This window comes from Egretta garzetta, unplaced genomic scaffold (assembly GCF_000687185.1).
Source record: "Egretta garzetta isolate BGI_Z169 unplaced genomic scaffold, ASM68718v1 scaffold457, whole genome shotgun sequence".
Classification (NCBI taxonomy): Eukaryota; Metazoa; Chordata; class Aves; order Pelecaniformes; family Ardeidae; genus Egretta; species Egretta garzetta.
Genome location: NW_009260187.1, coordinates 87,414 through 112,009, shown reverse-complemented (window position 1 = coordinate 112,009; position 24,596 = coordinate 87,414). Strand labels below are relative to the sequence as shown.

The 24,596-nt window shown below is 37.4% G+C and overlaps 1 protein-coding gene across 5 annotated transcripts in view; it reads right to left on the bottom strand.

The window, feature by feature from the left end:
- Nucleotides 1-18,200, bottom strand: part of PPP3R1 (protein phosphatase 3 regulatory subunit B, alpha) — a 32,731-nt gene extending 14,531 nt beyond the window's left edge. Inside the window, exons 1-4 of one of the 5 annotated variants that reach the window (XM_035897505.1) lie at nucleotides 6,591-8,359; nucleotides 3,919-5,572; nucleotides 3,791-3,815; nucleotides 1,598-1,637 (exon numbers count right to left, since the gene is read on the bottom strand). In XM_035897505.1, the coding sequence (XP_035753398.1) occupies nucleotides 1,598-1,610 (13 nt within the window). In that variant the 5' untranslated portion in view covers nucleotides 1,611-1,637; nucleotides 3,791-3,815; nucleotides 3,919-5,572; nucleotides 6,591-8,359. The other 4 variants (XM_035897502.1, XM_035897504.1, XM_009642166.2 and 1 more) reach the window with 4 other exon arrangements.
- Between the last annotated feature and the right edge of the window lie 6,396 nt (nucleotides 18,201-24,596).

Below are 24,596 nucleotides of genomic sequence, written 5' to 3'. Positions count from 1 at the left end.
GGACTTACTCACAGCCATGTTACTGTACCGATCTGTGCCCCAAACCCTGCTCTTCCAGGATATTCAGGCATGCAGAATCTTCAAGCACAGTGCAATCACTCCAGTGATTAGTCACAAGCAAGCAAAGGGACGTTTGTGACAACTACATCTTCCCTAGTGTATGCAGTTATGTAGCCCAGAGAAGCAGCTGACTTTCTCTCTGTTGTGAGAAGGGCTGTCAAAGCATAAAAAGCTTTAATCATGTGAAACTTCAGATTTGTATAACGATATCCGCAAAATACAGTTTAACCACAGAATATAATGTGAAAATCTTCTCTTTCTCTGCAATAAAAGGGGGTAAACAAGCTCAGCAATAACCCTCTAGGTTGGCAGTAGCTACCAATGAATATAGCTTGTCCTACAATCAGTTCAGAAGCTGGTTTGTCCCCAAGGAAAAAATGACCAATGGAGCAGTAACCTAAGATCGATATATATGACCCAGAAGACGATTATTGAAGTCTTCATCAAATATGAAACTTCCACTCATATATCCACATTTAACAAAATACACACTGAGAGCATAACACAGCAATGCAGTGCTGTGGGTAAGATTCCCAAGTGTTTACAAACTGATGCGTCAAATTATAATTTACATGGACATGTATACTAAGCATAGAAGATTTGCAAATTACTGGCAAAAGCCTCATTTCTCTGAAATATTTATTTAGAAAGAGAGTTCTCCACTATTGTTCATTTTGCATTACTGTTTGACTTATGAGAGCTGGACTTCAGTTATGACCTGCGCACTGTGAAAGCAGCCTAGAAGATAGTGACTATCTTGAAGAATTTATTATCCTGTTTAAGAACAAGATCTGATTAACCGAAGAATGGGAATTTTATCAATCAGTCCATACATATATACACAGGTCTATGCATGATTTAGTGCTGAAGAAAAACATTAAAGGAAAAAAAATCAGTTAAAAATAAGTACCCTTAGTGTACCACCACAGGGACACTTCACAACACAACCCTTTCTTTGGTCAGCTTTAGGCAAGAAATACTTTGTTGTTTTTACAGGGTAGACTAATCCCATGAGACACAGCAATGAATTTCATGCTCACGTGGCCAAAAGTGAGTAACACCAAGTGGCTTCTCACCTAAATGCCTGGCTGCAAACACATGCAGGAAAGAAATGATGTTTTAGCCTCAACCTCTCTTTCCTCTGAGGGTGCAAGGACAGCTTAGGCAATGAACTTCACTCCTAACGCAGCACATGGTGCACCACAAGCTGCCCCACATCTGAGGATCTGGCACAACCCTGTTGAACTACCAGTTATAACACTTCACCGTACAGATATCAAAACTATCACATTTGTTTTGTATTCTAATGGAAAAAATAAAAAAACTTTATACCTTATTTTTTTCAAAGATTTTTGATTTTATAATCTAAAAACAAAACTGTGTTATTTCAATTTCTCACCTTTTAATTTTACTCTTTTGGTTAGCATATAACCTGCATGACCTTTCAAGCAGTAAATTAATACATGAAAGTTGTACATCTCAATCTCCAAATAAGTTTAACGTCTTTAAAATTATATGTAGCAATTAAAAAACTTACAGTGCGAGCACATTTCCAAAGGGTAGCTTGCCTCATTTCCCTGAAACACAAAGAAAGAACAAAGTTGCAATTATTCTCAACTTGGCTTAGAGGAACTATTCTAAGTTTTGGTACTGTAAAGATCTCAGGCAATACAATTTACATGGCTATTTAAAAAAAAATAATTTATTAAACCCAACAACCATGGACAGTGATTTATTTGGATAGGTCTATGTTGCCAAAACACACAAAGAAAAATAAAACCACTGAGGGGCCTTCTCCAATGAGAATTGCCATGAAAATATCAGCAGTCCACATGACGGTCAGAAATCCAGTGCCATATTCTGAACTCCAAAAAATCAAACCCACTACTTGTACATTGTGCAAATGCTACTTTTCAAGTTAAAATAATACTTTCATATAATGTGCTTTACCACTTATTTTGTACACAGAGACAGACGTCCTTATGAATTACCATGACAAACCTTACTCAATTAGTGTAAGAAAACCGCAGCATTTTTTTCTCCCCAGAGCCACCTGCCCACTCCCCCCAAAAGGATTCACACAGGAAGAATGATGCAAAAGTGTTTACATGACTAGAAATTCAGACATAATAGCTTTACATTTTTGTAATGTACTATGTTAATAGGTTCCTGGTTTGTAGCTGAATCGAAAGTTAAACTAAGATTTTAAATCGTTGCTGCACTACAACAGTCATAGCAAGAAAAATTAAAACTTTGAGTGTACAGTCACTTTGAACTTGCGCATACTGAAATCCACAACTACTGCAACATGGAACGCCAAAAGATGCTAAAATTAAACATTGGTATTGCTTCCCAAATGCCTCGCTTTGAGCCAGAAGATCAAAACACACATATGCTTAGTATTTTTTCAGAATCAGTCAGCAAAGGAGTGACCAGATAACTGAAGAGATTTATAACCAAACATTTTCAAGAAGTTATTTTTGAGTGTTTTATACAAGAAAACAAAACATATTTCAGATGAATCTAAGACACGTTCTATTCAGCAGTGATTCTCTTACAGCGTGGAGTGTAAGGGATTCCATAGCTCAGCACTTGCACAGAAAGACTCCTCAGAATTATATAAAAAAATTGAACAGAAATAGGGATTACTTGACAGGAAAAAAAAAAAAAAGGAAGAACTACATTTAGCCTGGAAGCATGCACCGCATTTCCTAATAAGGACAGAAAGGGGCAGAACAAACATCTCATGAATCTAAACATGTCTGAGAGGAGATGGGTTGTTGTGGAGGGTTTGTTTGCTTTTTTTTTTTACCTCCAGAACACATACACTTTGCTTATCCCCCACAATCCACAAGCTCTCTTGCTTCTTTAAAAAAAGTTAATACACTTGCTTTACAAGTAGAGCAGCAAAGGATACAGCCTTAACTTCTTCCCCAACATCTACTTACAGAGCAAGAGAAAGTAGCAGAATAGAAACGTAGATGAGGACCATTGGGTCCCTAAAACCGCAAAAGCATGGCTGAAATATTCTACACAAGAAACTTATTCCACTGTGGCAGGGAACCCAGGAAAACAGTGCCACAGGGAAAAATCTTGGATGGAACCCAAAGTCTTAGAAAAAAAACAGTGAAGACCAAACCAGGTAGTAAGAGCCTAGCATATGCATATGAATATAAAAGGGTGGGGGATTTTAAATGGGGGAAAGCAGAATTTTGAAACAAGAAGAAACAGGAACCAGGGGATCCAGCTAGGCTGCTCAAGACACGAGGTCATGAAGAGGCAAGAAAAACACCACACTGGAAGGCTGCAAATTAAAGGAGAAAGTTGAATTAAAACCAGTGCACTTATGCACATGCACATACAAATATACAATCATAACTACATTAGAAGACTGTTCGGGGCACTTACATCCTTGTTCAGGTGTTGGGAGAAAGTTAATTTCTAGTACAGGCTACTGAAATCAATCTGCCTAAAGAAGCATAAAATGCTTCTGAAAATTTGAGCAGGAAAAATTAGAAACAGGAATAACTTTTTGCAGTTAATGAACTAAGTGTAATATTTATAAGGAGTCTTACTGTGCATCTAGATGCACATGGTAAGCCACAATCAAGTTATCTACATGAAATAGCCTAAAAAAAATATTTGGAGAGCAAAATAAAGAAGTGAATAAACTTCAACTTAGCTTTCTGTGAAAGAGTTACTGCTAAAAAGCAGTGTTAAGAATACTTACCTATCCAGGACTGGAACTCGGATATCTACAAAAAAATAGAAAAATCTAGTAAGTGACAATGTAAAAATTACCTGACTATTCAATATTTGCTAAATAGTATTGAAATAAGGTATTTTAAAAGTAGTTACCTGCTGCTGACATGCTGAGTGTCTGTCTTCACAGGAGAATCCAAAAGTCTTAGTTTTTAGAAGACTTTAATACTTTTTTTTTTGTACAAATAAATGTTCAAGCTACTCATGCCAAGATTCCTGTTTGCACAGCTGTGACCTGGACAAGCACAAAGGTGTTCCTCTATACCAAAGAGCTGATCCTCAGAAATGAAGATTAATGATTTGGTCTCAGGGGCAGGCATTTTTCATCGTGTTCTGAACAGCAGTACAAAAAGGTCACTTATTTGTCCCCAGATACAATCAGCATGTTTGTGCTGTATGAGAAACACTATAGGCCCCAAAACAAGCACTAAATAGGTTGACTATTTTCATGCTGTTTAAGAACAGATAGGTAAGAGGGTCTAGCTACATCCACATTAATGTGTTATGATAAAAAGCAGGGACGGAAACGCAGCTATGAGACTTCATAAAGCATCAAAAGAGCCCTTCAAGAAAAGGAAAAAAATTGGGTACACATTGTCATCTGTACAGTTTTAATGCAAAGAATTACCAAAGTTTAACACCACAACTGGGTAGCATTCCACAGAATGCTGGAAAATATAACTTTGTGATTACTAAAAGAAAAAATTTACATCATAGTTATAAACCTTATTCAGCAAAAGAACACTGCATTGACATACTTTGTTTTATAAACTTTTTAAAAGAATTACACGAATTTGTAAAGACAAAAGTCACTGTAAAGTCTCCAAACAGCATCTGCCATTTCATCTCTGATGCAGAGAAGTTCATTTATACAAATAAATGCGTAGAGTAACAAGGTTCTGATACAACTCTCTAAGACTGCCAACTTAAAAAACTCATTATAATATTAGTATTTCCTGTCAACTATGTATTTAGCATACCTCACATGAAGTGAGAGTATCCTCTCTCATATACACCGTATTAACACATTTAGAAATGAGTGACACATGGTTTGTTGAAGAAACGCAGCTTGTACAGCATCAACGCTCCACAACAGATTTACTGGCTCCTATGCCTAGTACAAAACATGCTTTCCTCGGCTGCATCTGGGTATTTCTACCATACTGCTGGAGTTCAACTCTATTCCGTCGAGTTACACAATTAGAACAAGCAGCTGAAATACTATGGATATTTTGAATAGCCTTATCCTTTTAGAACAGTCTTGATATTTTTTGAATGCTGTTAGGTCCCTACAAGTTAATTCCTGGTCAACAGCAGCAAAATCATGGCTTATAGACAGAAATAATTACAGAGTCTACTAACAGAAGGCTGACCAAATTCTGAATACTGCAGAAGTATCAGATCACTAGAGAAAAGTCAAAACATGTCACTCGAGTATTTCAGAAGTTCGTATGACATGTAGTTTGTTCCTTTAAGAATAAAAACATTCCTTGCAATTTTATTCTTTATTATTTTTCTTTTCTCCCTTCAGCAGCTGTGCCTTTTTACTGATTAAGGATAACCTATTAATGGACTTTAGTCTTATTTCTTCAGTAGATTATCCATAAAAATGTGCTTGTTTTCTCTGTCTTTGGCAGTTACTTCAAATACTAATCATTCTCTCTTCTTAAGGTCAGCATTGTACACGCTCCTCCAAGGTTAGTTAAGGGCAATTATCTTGACAAGTTTCCTCAGTGAAAGACATGAAAAGCTGTGGATAGAAAACAAAAAAGGAAACTTGCAATTAGCAAAATCAACAACAGAAGCTAAATTCTTAGCTGAAGTTTACACAAAACAGCTTGTACACTGTGAGACATCAGACGGCAAAACAGTTCTTCAGCATACATTAGTAGAATACACTTTCTAGATCTGTTTAATTGTATGTTACTTTTCTGCATGATGTACACCTTTTGTAAAGGTACAGCCTTCAATTAGTTTTCTGCTTTTCTAAAAGCAGACAATGTGTTTCAATGCCAGCAAGCCACAATGTCAGCTTAGGACTCATCTCAAAGTTAGCTCTCAAAAGGTGGTGTGTCAGGGGCCACAAATACAAATGACCTCCTGGAACAGTTTAAAAGTTAGATTGGTTCAAAGCTTTTGATTTGTTACCATAGCCAGAAGATCAATTAATTCAACAAGTGGCAAGAGTAGTCTCCTAAGATCTGTTTAGTACATGTACAGGAGTAGCTGTCTGAGACTTACAACAATTTCTGCAGCAACACACAAAAAAGTGTGATGAACTCATCCTTGTAAATGGCCTCAAGCGTGAGAACTTGGCTGTTACACCTACACACCAAAGCTGCCCACAGAAATGGAACATTACTAATGTTTCTGCATTCGTGTTTCTGATGCGTGGGCACCTCATGGGGCATTGTCGAGATGCTCTATGTTGTGCTTACTGCATTTGCTCCTGCACCTTCTACATCACTAATTATCTTTGTTGTCACAAGAAAAAAAATTACAGTATGCAAGTGAAACAGTTAACCAAGCCATGCCAGCTGGGGGTTAGAACTAGGGATTACCAAGAAAATCGACTTCAATTCCTAAATTACACAAAAAGCTGTTTTCCATCATCTACTACTACAACTAGAAAAGAATGGGAGTATTAAAAAAGATGGCAGAGGCTGGCAGTCAGCTTTTAAAAAACAAGCCTACTCAAACGACCCTTCTTCCTCTTCCAAACACACACAAAATGCTTCTTTTTTTCATTAACAATTAATGAAAATTACCTGTTGCAGAGAATTCTTCCTCCTCATCGTCCTCCTTCGAACTCATTTTCCATGCATTGCCATTTTCACAAAGCTTTAACGACGAAGAACTGCCAGCTTGGTGAAGAGAAATTTGGGGTTTTTGGGGTTGTTTTGTTGGGGTTTTTTTAAATGGTCCTTGGTCCTTGTTTAACAAGCTACTAGAGCTTTGGCTATCATAGCTTGGCACCATATTCGTCATCAATAACCACCAGGTAAGTTGGCAAACTAAAAAGGATGCTATTTGTTATCAAGGCTGCAAAAATTTTTGCATGCATAGAACATGCCACACAGACACATCCACAGTGTTTTAAATATTTGTTAAAATTAAACTCAGAAAAAGCCCAGGGGCTTTAAGCCACTTTAGTGTTTGAATTTCTGAATTAACTGATGGTCAGAAAAATATGCAAGATCTCACCTACTGTAATTTGTATGTTTCGTATGCACCTTACCAGAGCAATTAACACCTAAAAGAAGTTTACCAGAGCACAGATAAAAGACACCCCAAAGTTTCTGTAGATACCACAAGAAATATGGCTTAAAAGATGATAAATAAGAGTATGGTTTGAGTGGAAAAAAGCAACACCACATACCTTCATCTATCCCATTCAGAAACAACATGAATATAGTTTGCCTGTTTTGATTAAATCTGATAGAAAGCAAAGCAAAACACCCTCAAACAGACTACTCAATACAGAGAAGTTGTGTCTTAGCCCAAGAGGAGCCTGGGAATCAAGAAAAACATGTCACTGATTATCTTCCAGTATATTTAACAGGAATATCTATTTATACACTACAAAAGGAAGCTTGTAAAGGAGATGTCATAGATAAGATTGCTAGGGAATTTGGCATTTGTGTTTGACTCAGAGTAATTAAGTTACATTTTAGGCTTTTCACTGCAGCCACTAAAAAGAAGTGTACTTAAAATTGGGATATCACAACACAGTTACCTGAAACCAAGACTGGACTTAATTTAAGAGCTGATAATAGTGCAGAATAACTGCCAAAATTTAGAAATTAACATTTAAAACAACTTGGTGACTTTTACATTGTTAAATGCAAAGAAAACTATTAAGTACTTGCTTTACAAAGAAGTATTTCAGGCACAGAGATCACAAATCCCCAAAACACTGGCTCCTTGGAATTAGCAGCTCACTAGCACAAACCTTCTACTCAAATACTAAGAGAATAATCTACCTCTGACGTTCTTATGATCATACTAATGCCGAGTCAGATATTGTGATGCAGAAGAATTAAGCAAAGCCAAGAAATTAAAGGTCATTAAATTAGGAGACATGTAGAAGTTCGAGCAACTTAAGAGCAGCGACAGTTTCACTGTTGACCCCAAATTCTCAACTTAGTTTCTAAGATCATGACCCACAGAAGGAATTACAAAAATACATAAAAATGGCTGACACCCGCCTCACACTCAGTAAGTTCCAAAATTAAGTATCTTCTAGCAGCATGCTGTACTACATTTCCCAATCTTAAATTATTTTTCCAGGCCATCAACAAACCCATTCAGTTTTCTCAGGGGCAGTCTTAATTCCTTGCCCCTCTACACCTGGAGCTGAGATAATATGACAGCAGTTTAAGATGCAAGTTGAATCCAACTATGACAGCAATTTATTGAACCTTCACAAGCACACAATTTTCACAACCTCAGCTCTGCTTATGCCCCACTCATTTTTGTAACCAAAGCTGTGGAAGAGTCCCACCACACATTTCATAGCCATCATCGTCTGTCCAAAAGTCCAGCATAGTACCTGGAAGTTGGAAGCCATCCCATTTCCCTTCTGGTATTCACACTGTCAAATCTGGGCACCTCATTATCCTTTGGTGTGAACATTCAGTTGTCCACATGCACAACAGAAGAAATTAAACAGGTCATTAACGAGCAAGGAATTCTTACAGGGTATCCAGAAAAGCAAGGGATTATAGGAAAAAAAATAAGAAAAGAAAAGGCAAGGAAGAAAAACACAGAAGCAGCAGTAATGGTACCAGGTAAGGTGCACAAAACACAAGTGTGACAGTAAGGGACTCAGGCATTCCGTTGGTACTCAAGTTGTGCTCTCCTGCTCTTCTTCAAGTAAAACTTCCCATTAAAATCGATACTTTTTATTATTAACAAAACTCCAACAGCTAGCATTACCATCATATATTGAATTCACAGAATGGCATGGGTCATGAAGAACACAGAACATGTTCTTTACCAAATAAATCTTGCAAAGTTATGTTAACGAAAGAATAAGCAGCATTGTTATGGAAGAGTATCCACCATTTATTCCTTTGATTCTTCAGTCAACCAGAAAGAAGGTGCATATTACAGCAATGCATTATAGTATTTTCTCCGGAACCTTTGAACACAAGATGCGTCTACAGATGCAAACTATGAAGTTTATGCATTGACCTTAAACCTTGGTATTTAGTTAGTACTTCCTATGAGCTGTTAAAAGTAAGAGTTCCCTAAGCATACAGAGATAAGGAATGGATTCAACATCCACCAAGTTTAAGGAAGCACCCTAAATATTATAAAAAACCAAAAACCAACCCAGACTTGAACTTGCTTTTAAGTTAGTTGGACACATTTGCATTCTCAACTATGACTGTTGGTCACTGGGAAAACCCATAAAGCATAAGGGGAAAAAGTTGCAGGGAGGCTATTTATTCCAGTACAGGAGTTCGTTTTATTTAGGAATTTCTCTTAACGAATTTTAATCTCTTTTACTCAGCTACAACCTAATACTTGAAGCTTCTCATGTTGAAGACACTAAACCAAATGCATCCAATAAACAGAGAGAAACTGGAAACTATCATCTAATTCTTACACCTTAATGCAAAAACATACACATTTTTCAACTCTAAATTTGCCCAGGGATTGCTAATGTGTTTTCCTCTCCTTTTTACTCACATACACAAATATTATCCAAACAATGATTCTACAAGAGTTGAAAAAACTGAGAAGCACATTTTTAATGGCCCAGATACTGTAATAACCGAAGTGTCAAATGTTTTAGGTCTAATCATCTTTTCTCTTTAAGCTATAATCTAAAAGAGCTAGATAAAACGGAGGAGTTTCATTTGGGATAAAAAAAAAATTCTACAGTTATATTTAGTTAAACCATAAATTGATTGGACAACGTCTTCCTTAGAGGAGGTGGAGGCATTTTCCATTTTCTGGCAGCCACAATTTTCCAGAGGATACAACTACCTAGCATGATACATCCACAACTCCTCAGCATCTGTTACAATTCCACCTACCTAGCTGTTTAAGACCAATGACATAAGCCTGCCAACATATTCTTCCACTCCATCTTCACCTTTGGTTAGAGTCTCCATTCTGGGACTACAGCATAAACTGTGCTCTCCCCTATAGCTGCTGCTGAGCGTAATCATCGTCCCTTGAAGCTATGGTAACTTTTTGCCCAACACTTTAAGTTACAATTCTTGGAAGGTTTACTAGAATTCTGATAAAACCGCTGAATTTGTATCAGTGTTCAGTTTTTATGTACAATCTTAACCCCGAGGTGAAACTACAAAGGTGCAAGGGACAAGTCTTACAGCTGCTGTTAATATTCTAACTTGGTATCTCACCTGAATGCTTATGAACAGCAAACATTAAGGAAAGCTACAAGCATTTTGTAGTCAAAAAAGGGCACTGCTGGAAAACCACACAGCTTGTTTTAACTTACCTTTGGAAGGAGATTTCAAGTTTTAAATGTGTTATCCCCAAAGTAGCCTAAATTTCTTAATCCTGTCTCTAAAGAAAACACTCTGTGACCTTCAGTACTGAAGGAACTCAAAAAAAGATTAATACCTAATTCTTGAACACGGCATTTAAATTGCAGACATCAGAGATAATGAACCAAGGCAAAGGGGATTGCCGGATTTCGGATTACAGTAGAGATCAGGTCAGGTTAAAGCTGTTACAGCATTTGGCATTGTTGTTCTCTGCAAGCACACAGAATAAGTGTTACAATTTCCTTTGCCACATTTAAAAAAGAAAGTGTCTTACTGCAAACTGCTTATTTTGGATACATTTATTCAATTTGTTTGTAACAAAAGAAGTGATGATTCTTCCCTCTTGGATGTACATCAGGTTCTATCACATCCCCCCTCAGGATGCAGGAGGCAAGAAAGACTGTGCAAGCCTTAGGAAAAGCCTGCAGTTTACTCCTTAGTCACCATCTAATCCAGTCATGGCTCTGCTCAAGCTCTGTCAGTCATTTTAAGGGAAGCCACTTGTCCTCTGGCTGGCAGTTGGCCAGTCACTTCTGCTATGCTTTATTTAAATCCTCCACTGTCCACGGGTCTCCTCCAAAATGAGGTATTAATGGCTTAAGGCCATCGCAGTCAAGTAGCTATTCTAGGATATCACAGGGAAGCCCTAAACCAATGAAGCAAGAAGCAAACCCAAAATTAGAGATAGCTACTGTTGCCAAAGCCTCTACCATACAGGCAAACCAATAGAATCAAGAGTATAACTATACGAGGGTTCAGCCTTTATCTTTAATATGCCCTTTTGCTTTATTAATGTTAAAGGAATGATAGCAATAAAACATGTTTCTAGCAAAACAGAATAAAATCACTGATTTTAAATTTTCATGTTTTGAATTTGAAGTGTTCAGGCCAAAAAGCAATCTGTAAAGTCATCCAATTATAGCAGGGATTATATGATCTATATTAATATATATAAATGCCATAGCTTTTCCTGTCTGAACTCTATGAGACATAAGGACCCAGAAGAAACACAAAATAAAACATTTTGTAAAACTGCTTAAGAAGAAAGCACGATCATAGATGGAAAAGTTTTACTGTTTCCTGCAAATTCAGTTTTCCTGAGTTTGGAGGAGAAAAGGAGCCACCAAGTCAGAGCATACAGTTAGCACTGAAAATATCATTCACTAGATATGTGTCTATCCCCAGAAGTGATCTTACACAAGTTTGATGTAGACATAATAAAAATCTAAAGGATAACTGGATTGCTTTAAACTTAACATAACTCCATTGCTGCAACTCTAATGTGCAAATATTTAAATTTTCTGCTCTATTTAATAACCTCACTGACAGAGTTTGCAATGTCAGGTAGAGATAATTAGCAGTGCTAGAGTCAAACATAGTGCAGTTTTTAAAACAAGGTGAGGCAGAGAAAAGATTGTGCCACATTTAGAAAACTAGCAAATCCCATTATTTGAAGAAAAGCAAAGCCTCGTATGTACAAGAAACCAAACTCTCATACAAAATAACCAGATCTCTCATTGCAAAAACTTGCATAAGCACTGCAATGTGCAAACAGAACTTAAGAGAAAGTGTCACAGGAACAGAAGTGTTAACTTTATGAGCTAAGGTATGATTCTGTGTGTGTTATTAGACAATTTCACTTTTGGCAGTTCCCAGCAACTACTCTTGAGAGGCAACAACCCAGCCTACTTATGCAATCACTACAGAGCTGGCATTTCTAAAGCTTGTATTGCTCTTGAGACTTCTCAGAACCCTGTAATTTTAAGTGCATAAATGAACAATAAACTCTTCAAAAGCCAAGGAAAGGAGTTTCCCAGAAAGATTCTGAAGCAGCTCAACCTTCAGTAAGGCAACAATAAAAGTTCTGTCACCACTAAATCAAAGTAAGTTCTGATGCAATTAAGAGCTCACATTAGAAAGTCTTTGGAGTGAAACAAGGTTGGTCCTCCATTGCTTCTGGAGAAGTCACAAAAAAATTGCAAGACACTAATGTATTTGTTCCACTTAGGTTAACATATTGGTTCCACCTACAAAACCTCTTACTAGGTTTACTACACAAGCCTCTTCACTGAAGTTTATTCAATTCCCTTAGATAAGGAGACCACAGCAGCCCTCTTTCCCAACTTTAAAGGTAATTGCAGTAAAGTTTCCCAACCAATCCACTCCAGGACCACGCTGTCACATTGACAAAGACCATGCTAGTGAAAACAAAAACAAAACAGTGCTGTCCAACCAGAAAATTTGTAATCCAAGTACAGAACAAGGTAGAAGACAGAGAAGACTGCAAGGCAACAGACATATCAATGATAAATTAAAAAAAAAGAAAAAACCCAAACATCCATCTTTGTGCATTACAAAAGGGGAGTCAAAGAGTTTCGAAGAGCATTTCAAAGAAGGAAATTTTGTTTGTAAGTATATACTGCAAAAGCTTATAATAAACAATATTGGAAAAATAAAGTAACACATAGGACAAAGGAAATAAAACTTCATTCTCAACATCAAACCAAAGTATGCAAGCATCACGGAGAACCTGAAGAGTCTCTGAACAAAGTCACACAGTTTTCACTAGTAATTAACAAGTTATACTCAAACTATTATTTAGCATCTTATAGGCTGTCAAATGAAGAAACACAAAACTACCCAAAAGAGTCAAAACACCCATTCTACAGGTAAAATATTTACTAGGCAATTAAAAGCTCTTTCATAGAATCATAGAATGTTTTGGGTTGGAAGGGACCTTTAGAGTCATCTAGTCCAATCCCCAACTCTTTCAGGTCTTCCCTTTCTCTGCAACTACTTGGAGATAAAACAGTTTTTGTCCGAAGTACCTTCCCAGAAAACAGACAATGTTCAAAACTTCCAGTCCAACACAAAGCAATAAAACCCAACACAAAGCAATAAAACAGTGGTCCACCAAAACTGAGAATTACTCACAGGCTGACCTACATAGAAATAGGAACAGACAGTTACTTTACAAAAAGATATTAACTTGACCTAAAGCTATATTGAAATATAATTTGCTATATACAGATATACTCTCACGAGGCTGCTTTCAATTACTCCAATTTAATTCTCTGCACTTCCAGATACTACAAAACCAAAAAGAATTGAGGAGCTTCAGCAAACAGCTCTCTAGAACAATCCCAGTAAAAACTCTGCCAAGTTAATTGCTAGTGCAATACCTCCCTCCAAAATTAACAGAAACAGTCAAAAAATAGTTACATTCGCCATAAAACTTTTAGTCAAACACTTTTGCCATGGGATTGATGAGGAGTAGGAAAGGCAGGCTTTCTTTTCTGTGTATTGTTTTTTTAAAAATGCTTTAGTAGGTTATGGAAATTACTTGTCACTTAAAGGTACAGTACTTGTTACTATGCTTGCAAATTTAAACTTATTTCTAGAGTGATTTTCAAGAAGCTAAAGGCAAGTGTTATCAACACCTTCAGAATCAAAAAGTCTACCTCTTAAAAATATGATTTGTGACACTCCAAATACCAAAAAGTGAGTATAACTAAGAGTGGCTCAGTTTTCTGAAATTTCTGAACTTCCTGATTTTGCTTGTACCGAGATCAGATATAACACTGAAAGCCCTAACCCTACAGGCAGGAAGAAAACTGATAATCATTAGATCAGTTGCATGCTACTATTCCTCAGCAACACTATGAGTGTTAAAAAGGAGCAACAATACTTCTCTTTCCAGACAGTTTTCCAAAAGCAGAGAAGAAGCTACAGTAGTCACAGAACCCCCAGTAAACAAACCTCCTCCCTAACTTCTGCAAGAAACAGCTACAGGCCTGCTTGTGACTGATCAGATATATCTCACGTATGTATCAGGCTGAGGCAAATATGAAAGATGAGAACCTAGCTGGAAATGAAATGGAGCATGTTATCCTCCAACAGCAACTGACAAACATACAAATTAATGTACTTGTTCCCAACATACCTGGTAAAGTTACCTCGCCACAAGCTTCACCTACTTGTGCAAGCAAACAATGAGAGATTGGTATCAGTTATAAAACAAATTTAAAAGGCTTCATTTTTTCAGGGGGTTTAGACATAGCAGATTCACTGTACTGCTCCAAGTGGTATTTGTAGAGGGGAAAGAAAATAGCAAAAACACATTCTAGAAATGGAAGTAACATACACTGCATCACATAACAGTGTTATACTACTCAGTGTAAAATACTATACTACAGTTGAATATAATCGTCTATTCACAGAAATAGGTTGACAATACAAAAGAACACGACCAGCGCATCTTTATCAACTGATTATCCTAAGTTTTTAGATTTCAGCAGTGTTTTCAGTAATGAGTTAACTGCAAAGGTTAAAGCTTTAGGAAGAGTTGCAGATATCTGTAAATGGATCTGAGATGGCGTGGAGGGAAAAAGAAAGCTGACACAGCTTTACAGCATACAACAATCTAACAGTTAAACATCCCTTAGCTATGAAGTTTAAGTGCCAATTCAGAGAGTATCGCCAATTCACAGAGGCTATGCCAAAAGTACTTAAAAGTTTCAAAGTCAGTCACACAGATCAGCATACAGTACTTGATGAAATGGTACAAAAAGAGCACAGGAGCAGGTTGCATAAATAGATGCTGTCACCAGCCCTTCTCCCCATTTAAGAAACTTTAACAGTTTAATACCACTTAGTGAGAAAAAGGGAAATCAGAGTTTGAAAAAAGGGAGGTAAGTGTCTTATGGCTGGCCAACAAGAGAAGAGAAAACAGAAACAGCACAGCAAAAAAGATCACAAAAAGTAGACAATTAGTAAAATGTCATTTAGGATCTATCACAAAAGAGGCTGAAGAACATCACAAACATTGCAATGCAACATTGCATTGTCCTTCTGCAAAGGACATGTATCTGAAAACAGAAAAGATAGTTCAAAAATGGGATTTGATTTCACAAACTGACGAACAGAAAACAGCGAAGGAGGCAAAAATGCAGAACTGGGCAAGATGTGTAAATCAAAGGAAGAAGCAGACTATGCTGAAGGGAATTGTTGCATAGATATAGAATCTGCAAAATAGAGGTTGTATTCCAGTAGTATTAACTGTCGCTAAGAGTTAACACTAATCTTAATACATGGTTCTATTTTTTTTCCAAAAGGAAAATAACTTCATCAGAACTTACAGCTGTCAGCTATTAAATTGAGACACTTCAATAAGCTCTGGTTTAGTTTATGCCACTCAAGGACTCATGAAGAATTCAGTAAAGAATAAAGATGAGTCATATGGTTTGAAAACAGGCCCTATCAACGCTGTGATCCAATACAGAGGGATCAAAACCATTGTAATTAAAATATCAAGAATTTTACTAAACATTAAACAGGTCTTCGGGCATTACCAGATTCCATTCTAAGTGAATACTCAGTATTTCCAGCACTCTAGAACTTCCAGCAAATCAGGAATTTATCCTCTGGAAAACATGCACTTCAAATTTCCGAAGTCTTCCAATTATTGTTATCACAGACTTCCCAATCAAAGGTAAGCAAAATAAAACACAGAACACCACCACACTACTTTCAATTAAGGTTTTCACCACTATGGAACATTCCAAAATCTTTAAACAGTCATCTTTGTGTGACCTGTGTCATGGAGAAGATACAGATTTTATTTTAATCATAATGCTGAGGTGATGTCCATTCAGGAGTTGGTTATATGAAGTAATATTCAAATGTAATTAAAAAGAAGAATATTTTAGGTTAAGTTCTTCAGGGCAGGAACCAACTTGTTTCTTTTATTTATGTACAGGAATGCAAATATTTAACATTCAGTATCAAATAGAGACATCTAGCACTTCGGCTACAAGCTAATAAAAGGGTACTCAAAAGATTAGAATTCCAAGCCAGTTTCGGTAGCTTATAAACAATCATATGTCAAATGTTTGAAGAATTATCCAAAATCTCATTTACTTATAGCTATTAGCATTATTTTTGGTAAAGATTCATAGCACTCGCTAAAAGATTCCTTCATCCTGTCAGAAATCAAAGCTTATTAATTGCTGTGACTAGCAATACAATTAAGAACAGCTGTCCTGAAGAGCTGTACATTTTTGTAAGTTGTAAATGTACAAAAAGCGAGCATAAAAGTACACACAATGCAGCATTAGAAAAATTACTGCTATTTATAGGGTCCACAGGTCCCAAAATAAGTAGATGCACCCCTGCAGAGCTCCAGTGACTTCTAGTAATAATTACCACTTGCTCTGGGGGCTCACAATCAAGAATCTAGTCATCCTAGTCCAAAGCACCGTACAAATAACTGCATCCATTCCCCAAAGACTAATTGACACAACTGTGCCCGTATACACAATCTGCCCACAGAACCACAGGCTACCATCTTTCTGCTACTTCCCATCTTACTTCGTCATAGGCTATACTTCCAGAAATTTACAGCTTGCAAACCTTAAAGGCAGTATATAACATGTATATGTTTGTAACATGAACTGCAAATCAAAGAACACTTCTATTTTTAAAATAAGTTTTAACTGCTCTTTGTGATATGCTGAGTAACATGGATTGACTTCACAAAGCATTTATGATACTGCACAGATGTTAAGCAATACCTCTAAGAAAGTGGCCAAGATAAAACTGTTGCTAAAAATCACCCACTCTCTCACTCAAACTAATTCTTCCCGATTTTTCTGGAATCTTTAGCTGCTCTGCCCCCCCCTACAGAGCATTACAGTACTACTGTATCACGACATACAATGCCTAAATCTTTAACCACCATCTTCTACTTCCCCTTAACTTTAGTCCCTTTTACTCACATGACTGTTTTCTCACCAAGAAAGGGAATTTGGCTACCTTCTAGCTCACTGTTCATTTTTTTCAAGGCCTCTCAAAAGAGAATTTTTCAGAGTTGAGCCCTGGCAAACACAGCTGCACCAACACCAGTGTTGCACTCTAACATTCAAGACTACGCAAGATTCAAACTTATAACCTTTCATATTTTATAAGTTACATCTGTCATGACTGATTTTCCTATGAAATAAAAAAATTTCTCAGTACCCAATGCAAATGCTTTCATCTTATTACTAAAACGACCAAACATGTTTTGAATAAAATACTTCAGGAAAACTAACACGATGTTTATAAGAATCCCTGGAAAAGTTTAAGAATAAGTAGAGAAAGATATTGTACCAGATACCTCTATGAAGAACAGTAATTAGAGTGCTAAGATAGTCTACTTAGATCAAATATAAAAATCAAGTTTTTTTTATTCACATGGCATTTTTTATTATTGCTGTTTAGAAGTTCTCCTATTTATCATGATTTTTTTTTTCTAGACTTGTTAGAAGATCTACATGCTACATACATAAAGTCAAGCCTTTATCTATGAAACGTTCCTTCAGCATTACCAACAAAATTGACCCATGACTGCTCAGACACCAAGATGCTAAGCCTGTTAAGCAGTGGCTCAATACCAAATTAAACTCCCCCAAGAGAACATCATTACATACACAACACTGAAAAAGCTGTTCAGTCATCATGCCTACAAAATACACGAGAAGTTCTCCTTCATAAGCTCAGGCCTAAAGTCATATCCATGGAGTTTGTTTCAAAAAAACCCTCCCTTTAAAGTCCTCTCTCCTAGCCATAGTATCTTTGAGCAGAGGGAATTCAAGCCATTTCTTTCAACTTCAGTGATGCTATTCAGAACATACACAGTCAGTAGTGAAAGAACAGTTGTTTTGTCTTTTACTACCTATAACAAAAAAACCCAAGACACCTGATAAATGTACACAGAGGAGCTATTCACAGGTTGACAACGAAGAAGGGGTAGAAAAACAGCAGTACTGTAGCTGAGGTGTTCCTTCCCAAAGTTTCCAGCTGCTTAAAATAAAGGCTAAAAAGCCTCTATATTTGTCACAAATATACCATTGGAAGAAAAGTAGTTCCAGAGCATTTAAAGATGATCTTAAGATTATATTCTTGTGAGAATCACAGCTGAATCCACTTTTCCAGTAGCTGGGTTTCTTCCCAGAAACATATTAACCCTGGCTTCCTATCAGTTACGCCATCCCTCCCTCTCCTGCCCCTCCCAAATTCTGACTGAAGTAATAAATGTCTTACTACATTATTTAATTCCTACTTTACCTAACTTAGACAATGATATAAAGTGTTTGTGAACTTCAAGCTGACTGCATAAGCTTTTTAAAATAGGCACTGTATCAGCTTACTGGGGGAGTTCCGGTTCTTTGCCTTAACAGTTTGCTTAAAAACGTCCATCACCACAGACTTCACAAATATTCACCTGAGCGTATTAACTGGCACAACCTGTTTACAGCTTGGAAGCCAAGATTTTTATTGGCAGTTCATAAGCAACGCTGTCCTTTAATACAAAGCATTTAAAGGGTTTCTGAGTCTTCTTTAACACAGTTCAAGATCATTATTTATATCGCTGGGGATTCTTCCTTATTTGTGGAACAGAGTATCAATAGCAGGGCAGACTCACTGTCAAGTTACAAGCAAGTCAGATATAGTCTCCAGCCTGTTTTGCACCATCCACATCGTTTTCCCAAGCAGTTAAATTAACAATGTGCATGTGGCTGTACTAGGTACAATCTAAAAAAAAAACATTTTAATGGTCTTTCCGCATATGGAAAAGGCCTAATAAAGTATTGTTACCAAATTAAAATTTTCAAGTTACACATTTAGAAAGCTACATAAAACATCAAGATTAAATTTTATTTGAGAGAACCATCACTCCAAAAATTACTTTACTTGAAAGATGTGGGTTTTATTCTTAGACACACCTGAAACTTAAAAAAAAAACTCCCCACAGATTTTGGCCATTCAAATTATATAGAACAGACCTGAATAGGAAGACAAGCCATAGTTTAAGTTTAACCCTAGTTAAACTTATCTCGATATTCAATATTACTAAGGAAATATAGTATTTCAAATGGTGACCAAAATAATCTAGCTACCTCATACGTCAAGCAGAACAGATTGCTTCTAGCCTTGTACTTAAATCATTACAAAATCATGAATTTCAAGTCATTTAAGCTTCCTGATCATTGATTCAAGGAAACAGCAGTGAAAACATTCCCAGAATACTTGAACCAGTATACTGAAAGATCTACCTATTCCAGATTAAAACATGTTGGTCCATATCCAAGTCTGTCTCACTTCATTCTGCACGTTAAGGCAATCTTTGTAACAGATCTTTCTCAAACTGCTGGTGTCAAGATTACCTTAGGCCCCTGACACATAAGAAACTGAATAGCTTTTATGGGACATAAAAGGCCCATTTCCAGGTCTAACCTCTAAAAGAAGTCACTAAGTGGCCAACAAAATGCTACAAAGATGTTGAAAGAAGGTAGCATATGACCAAGCTTTCAACCACTGCACACCATCACATGCCTTAAGCCAAATGGACAACATACAGCACGTTTTCTAGTGGCTGCATTCTAACTCCAATTATTCATCGGTCCCAAGACCTCAAAATCTGTAGCAGTTAATTTGATTTACACTTATTTATTTTCGGAGCTACAAACACATTATCCATTTCCGACATCACATCCTAACATTAACATCTAAACAATAAAAAGGGCCTTGGATAAGTTACTACCGCACCATGACCTCAACCTTTTTCATTTGTAGAACAAGGACAATATTTACCAGCTTCACATGAGCACAGCAAGATAAGCGCTTATGGCCTTTGGGAAAGAAAGAACATATTTAAGTAATTTATATAATCAAGTCAGCCAATAAAATTCTTACTGTTTCCAGGAGTTCCAACTTTTTTTGTTTTAATTAACAGGAGCATGCAAGTAAAACAAGATACTTATTTTCTTACGATATCCTGCTCAAAAGTTTCCAACTGCATAACCTTTAAGCACAAGCACTTTTTACTCCTCTCTCTTGATGTAGATCCATGCCTCTCATCATTCCTTCCCCATTGCTTCAATCTTTACTCCCCCATCCCTGCAGTGCTCGCTCCTCCAGAAGCAGAGGAGTTTGATCGTGACAAGGACATCACACAGTAGCACCTTCCCTATTTCTGCTGATGATTCTGGCAAAGAACTAGCATGTAGGAAGCATGGGAACTGCCAGCCCCCTTTGCCCCTGTAGTCTTTCTGTAGGGAATACACAGGAATAAACAAGCTTACAAAGAGAAAAATATATAGGCCAGAAGAAGGAAAGGATAGAAAATAGGGAAATGTGTCACTAAATGAACTGGCTGCTTATCAACAGAGAACAGTGCAGTCTAATTTTTCTCCCAATTAGAAATTCAGAAATTATACTACCCGGAGCAGGGAGAACAGGCTTGGGTGGAAAGAGGAGCGACAAGGAAGTCAAGAGCATGTTGCTTTCAAGAAGTCATATATTAGCTCAAATTACAAAAAAGTTTTTCCTATAAACATAATTTTTGGTCACCATTTCATATAACTAAACCAAAGCCCTAACATTTTCATGCTCAACTACCATTCAGGCTTACAACATTTTGGGTGAGGATACAATTTCTCTTGAACAAAACTCAGCTAAACACAAGCAGTAAAAAAGGGGAGGGAAAGCAAAAGAATTCTTTTAATAGCAGGGAAATCAGAGCAACGTTGAAAAATCTTATACAAGTGTAATTTATGAATTACAGTAGGAGAACACTATTAAACATACCTACAATTAAAAAAAGGACTTCTGCAACATTGCCAGGTAAGCACTGATTCAACAGCCAGCTGCAAAAAAGCTGTCAAGATCTTCATTGCTAGATTCATTTCTTCTTGAAAGTATATATTCTGTCAATCAAAACCAATAAATAATTTTCTTGCAGTACACCTTAACAACTTTTCGTACGTCTTTCTGACATATAAAAATGAGGGGGAAATGAGGAGGCAGAAGCAGACCAAGAAATGGTTTGGCACCAAAACGTGCATTTGTTTCCCCAGAAACACCAGAGTTACTCGAGCCTCCTTTTCTGGCACTGATCAACAAAAGATAGTCCCGTCTCCTTTAAGATATGAATAAAAAAACCAATTTAGATGTTATTAACCTCACTCCCTTAAAGCTTCCATTTTAGTGCTGTCAGATGCCTATTCTGAAGTTCCTGAGGCATGCCCACCACAAACCATTTTCCTTTTAACTACTCAATTTTCATTCCTCCCTATCGTTAAATTAATAATTTAACCATAAAAGACAGAATTCTCCTTCTACCACTGAAATAGTGAAAAAATACAGTTACTTTTTAGAAGGTCTCTTTCTTTCTTCATTAACAGGATCTGTCTTCCTCAGGAGATCACGGGTAAGTGAACTTGCGTATTCAAATTGGCCTCTAAACGATGTCTCTGAAAATTACTTCCAAAATAAATTCTGTTATTAAATAAACTGGCTTAAGCAAGCCTACCAAATACTTCTTAAGAGACCTATACACAAGCTTTGCAGTTTGAATCCTAGACCAGTTATTCCGCCTGTGGCAAAGACCACCAGTAGGCTGTAAGACGGACTATGCGAGTGCCCCTCAGTTCCTGCCACCTGTTACAAAACTCAACTGACTATTCAGATATTTGTAATGATGGCAGTGCAAATATGATTTGGTAATGGAGTAACTAGTTTTTTCTTCAGCTAAGAACCAACTTATTTAACACCTTCCCTGCTAAACAGTAAACAATTATTCAAGATGGTATTTTGGGGTTTTTTGGTTCTATTGCAAAAAAATGTTTTGGTGGTTGTTGGCTTCAGTAATTTAGAAACACTGCTAGATCAGCTTCAGCTGGAAAAAATGCACCAGAAGCACCACTACTCAAAGTAAAGTGAGTCAGAATAACTGAACAGAGCGTAGCTAAGATGATGGGTACACTACGTAACATGGTTTGGGCGACTCCTGTGGAATTCTGTCTCTACTGTCCTACAACTATAAAGCTGAAGAGCTGGATATGAACCAGAATGCAAACCATCCCAAGAAAACAGAATTTATCTACCCAAAACCAAGACTGTTTAATAGCATCTATCCGTGCTATTTACCTTTTCCTAGAAAATACTCCTCATAGGAAAAACTTGCTAAGTCAACTCTGACAGAAATAGCATATCAACATTACTTCTAGCATTATGTAATGGACTCATCATCTTATGCTCTGCCTGATAGATTATTTTAGAACTGGCTATACCAAAACATCCAGAACTACATTCTTTGACTCACTAGATGTTTATGTTTTATCTTAAGCTACCTACTATGAACACAACAATACATTCACCTCTTTCTTCACTGTCAGCTTTCTGGTCCTGTGAGAACACAAAACAAATGTTACTCCAAACGGTGAAAAAGAATTGCTCTATTCTAATAAAGTAAAGGTTGAAACAAGGGCTACTTCTTCATCAGAAGTGAACTCTTCCAGTGAAAACATCCACAGGATAATGACAGTAAAAAGAATGGCAACTTAAACAAAATGTTTTGAAGGTTTTTTTTAATGTTTATCAGCTGTTTAGTTTTAGCTTGGTTTTCAAACTACAAGGCACCTAAGATCAGGTGTTATCAGAATCAGCATGCTGATACAGCTACATTGAAAACTCTCTTAGTGTTGTTACTGCTTATGCAAGCAAACAAACACCTTTACTGGTAGAGATAATACCCAGCATACCTTCCCCCCCCACCCCACATCTGCATGTACACATTGCAATTGATCATACACAAGTACTGTTCAAGAAGTCACAAAATAATAGTCAACATTATACCATCAAAGATGCTAGGACAGCCTCAGTTACAAAACAACAGAGGAAAAAAAATAAAGTTAATAATACATGAAAGTTAGGTTCATTACAGGTCACTAACACACGGGTATCACTGTTAAATAACATTTTCTTTCCTTTTATGCATGTTAGCGTATACCATCAGGCAAGTCCGAGAACAAACTTTTCACAGAAGAGCCAACTAATGGCAGTATGAGCACAACTGTTATGTGGAAGATGATCACTATCCATCTATATAGTCACAGCAATTCGTAGTATTGCAACCACGGCATAATTTCCAATCATACATTTTTTCTTTTTAAGTCCCAACTGCATTAATACCTTGTTCTCAAAATATGAGCCTTCTTTTCTCACAGTCTTAACGTACACCAAGACTGTGTGAAGGCATTCAGTAAACACACTGGTTTAGCCCCCAACTGAAACCAAACCTTTATACATTTCAAAGTATTTCTCCAAATGCACATCCAACAGACATTAAAGTATACATGCAAAGACAGTCTGAGCATGTCCCATCAGTTTCTGCTACAACTTTATTTTTTAAACTAAAGATTGCAGTCCCTTGCTTAAAAACAAAAGGAAATCCATTTTCATCTCCCAGGCCCTGTGAGGTCTAATGTGAAATGTGATAAACAGCTGGCCTTGCTCTTAAAGGGTTAAGAATGAGAAAATTTAAACCACTTCTATTTCTCCAGCTGTAAAACAAAAATAATGCCAGAGTCCTCCTGCAGCCAGGGTACTGGATAATTTAGGCTAAAATAAATGTTTATTAAAAAAGGGCGTTGATTTCTTGGCAGCGGTGAAAAGCAGGAGACACCCCTAGTGTCGACGTAAAATACTACAGGACTCCATAGTGTATCTCTGGGTTAATTTTACGGCAGTAAAAGCGAGATTTATATCGTCATGATTTCAAAAACGGAGCAACTCTGATACACACACCTGGACGCACCGCATACCTTCTTCCTGCAGTCTAAAAACCCACATGCCTATCATATTTAAGTGTCAGCTTTCTAAACCCGGACCAATTAAAGTATACATTATCTAGCCTGTCTCCCTGCCATGGGCTACGTGCATTATAGCTTTCCGGTCTGCACATGAACAGAAAAACGCTGCTGCACCAAAGGCGGGGGAGGGGGGGGGAACCCTACTGAGATTGCAAAACAACCCCCACAAGACATCGCTACCAAAATGCCGGGCTTGCTTAGGGCGCTGCTGATACATCTGGAAAACAGATGAAGCGCAGGCCGGGGAACGCGAACCCCCGGACTGAGGGGAAGGGGGGGCCGGTCTGCACATGAACAGAAAAACGCTGCTGCACCAAAGGCGGGGGAGGGGGGGGGAACCCTACTGAGATTGCAAAACAACCCCCACAAGACATCGCTACCAAAATGCCGGGCTTGCTTAGGGCGCTGCTGATACATCTGGAAAACAGATGAAGCGCAGGCCGGGGAACGCGAACCCCCGGACTGAGGGGAAGGGGGGGCGGAGGTGAGGGGGTGCCGGAGAGCGAAGCGGGGTGGAGGGGAAAAAGGGAAGGGCCGAGCCCCATGAGCGCTA